Raw genomic sequence first — 1,754 nt, 5'->3', positions numbered from 1 at the left:
GGGGGAGCGCCAGGCCGAGGCCGAGGCGGAGGCCGAGGTGCCTGAGGTGGGTGGGAGGAGGTGCGCCCCAGGGTGTGGGTGTGGGTGGGGGCTGGGCGGGGCCCCTGGGGAGGAGGGGAGGGCCTGGGAGGTGGGGGGTCTGGGTCCTGGGGGTGGAACCAGCCTTAGGGTGAAACATGGAGGGCCCCGACGTGGGGACTTGTGGCCCCTGGGGTGCAGGTTAGGGAGCTCTTCGAAGTGGGGGGTGAGGGCCTGAAGAGCCCAAGGACATTGGAGGGGGCGGTTCCCGGGACCCCCAAGAAAACGGAACAGAACCCGCCCTCTTCTGGAGTGGCCTGGCCACAGGCTCCCCCTGCAGCCTGGGGGGGTCCAGCTGGTCACTCCCACCCCGACTGCCAGGGGCAGCCTGACCTCACTTCCTTTGCCTTCTCAGCTCCCCCGACACTAGAGCAAAGCAGCTGAAGAAATTTCCAGCAAGTTCAGATTTCCAACCTCTGCAGGTCCCATTGCATTGGGACCGGGCTTGCCCTCTCCCACCTCAAGTCCTCCTCCTCTGTTTCCCTCCTCCCCTGTCCCCGCGGGCGACTGCCCGGGACCCCCAGCGAGGCCCGTTGTGCAGCCCACTGGGAGGAGGCAGGCGCGCGGCCATGTGCCCCCCGGTCAGCGTGCGCTGTGGGGGAGAGGGCCTCTCCTACCTCCATGCGTCCTGGCTGTACCAGCTTCGGCATGGAGACCAGCTGAGGATCTGCTTTGCTTGCTTCAAGGCTGCCTTCCTGGACCTTAAAGACTGGCTGGAGCTGGAGGGCTGGGAAGACGGAGACTGGGACCCTGAACTGATGGACGACACCGGGGCAGGGTCTGAGCACGAGGGGTCCCCAGGTGTGGGGCTCAGCTGGGGCCAGGGCTCAGGGCAGACTGCCCAGGGAGGTCCCGGGGTCTGGGGGCCTGGGGCCCTGGCCTCGGCCTCGGCCTCAGCAGGGTCAGAGGAGGCGGGCCTGGACTACCACTTTGTGCCCACTGAGCTCGAGCCGCAGGACACAGTGCCCCTGACCCTGGGCCTTGAGGATGCCGACTGGACCCAGGGCCTTCCCTGGAGATTTGGGGGGGTTCTTATCTGCTCTCACTGGCCCAGCCTCCCTCCCCCGTGGCAGGAGTTTCTCAAAGTGGACCTGCCCCCAGGGGAGCCCATGGTGCTGGAACTGAGTGCCAGCTGGGCCATGGACCCCGCTGAGGCCGAGGCCTGCTTATTGGACCTGAAGGTTGTGTCCATGGTGGGCTGCTATGACGCCGTCTACCTGCGGAAGATGACTCCGGGCCGGGCCTCGAGGACCTCGGGGCAGCACTGGAGCCTGCTGCTGGAGCCCGACGAGGTGTGGGTGGTGAGACTCCAGGATGCACCCCAAGAGCCGGACTTGCACAGGTGGAAGCTGAGCATCCTGGAACCCTCCTTCACAGGGTACAGCGTGGAGCTGGTGCCTGCAGACACGGCCCTGCAGAAGAGGGGGTTCACCATTGTCTCGTATTCACCCTGGATCAAAAGGCAGACCGAGGAAGGCGACCCAGCCTCTAGGCCACGGTCTTCCAGTCGAGGGCAGGACCCCAGCACCTCTGAGAACTGGAGGGGTGGGCCCAGGGACCCTGGGGAGAACCTAGCTGTCATGGGAGCCTCGGCCCAGGGGGAGCTGCCCTGTTTCGAGCCCCTCGACCCAGGTCCCCAGAATGGAGGGGACAAGTAGCTGCCATTGTCCTGGTGG

General features: G+C 66.4%; 1 protein-coding gene across 1 annotated transcript; it reads left to right on the top strand.

Moving 5' to 3' along the window:
* The first annotated feature begins 21 nt into the window (after window positions 1-21).
* TEX19 (testis expressed 19) lies at window positions 22-1,744 on the top strand. The gene is made up of 2 exons (XM_027770821.1): window positions 22-46; window positions 434-1,744. The coding sequence occupies exon 2, from the start codon at window positions 648-650 to the stop codon at window positions 1,734-1,736; it is 1,089 nt and encodes a 362-aa protein (XP_027626622.1). The 5' UTR covers window positions 22-46; window positions 434-647; the 3' UTR covers window positions 1,737-1,744.
* Window positions 1,745-1,754: the final 10 nt, after the last annotated feature.

This window comes from Tupaia chinensis, unplaced genomic scaffold, assembly GCF_000334495.1.
Source record: "Tupaia chinensis unplaced genomic scaffold, TupChi_1.0 Scaffold000159_1, whole genome shotgun sequence".
Taxonomy (NCBI): Eukaryota; Metazoa; Chordata; class Mammalia; order Scandentia; family Tupaiidae; genus Tupaia; species Tupaia belangeri.
Note: the sequence above shows the minus strand (reverse complement) of the source record. Positions and strands in the feature narration are given on the sequence as shown.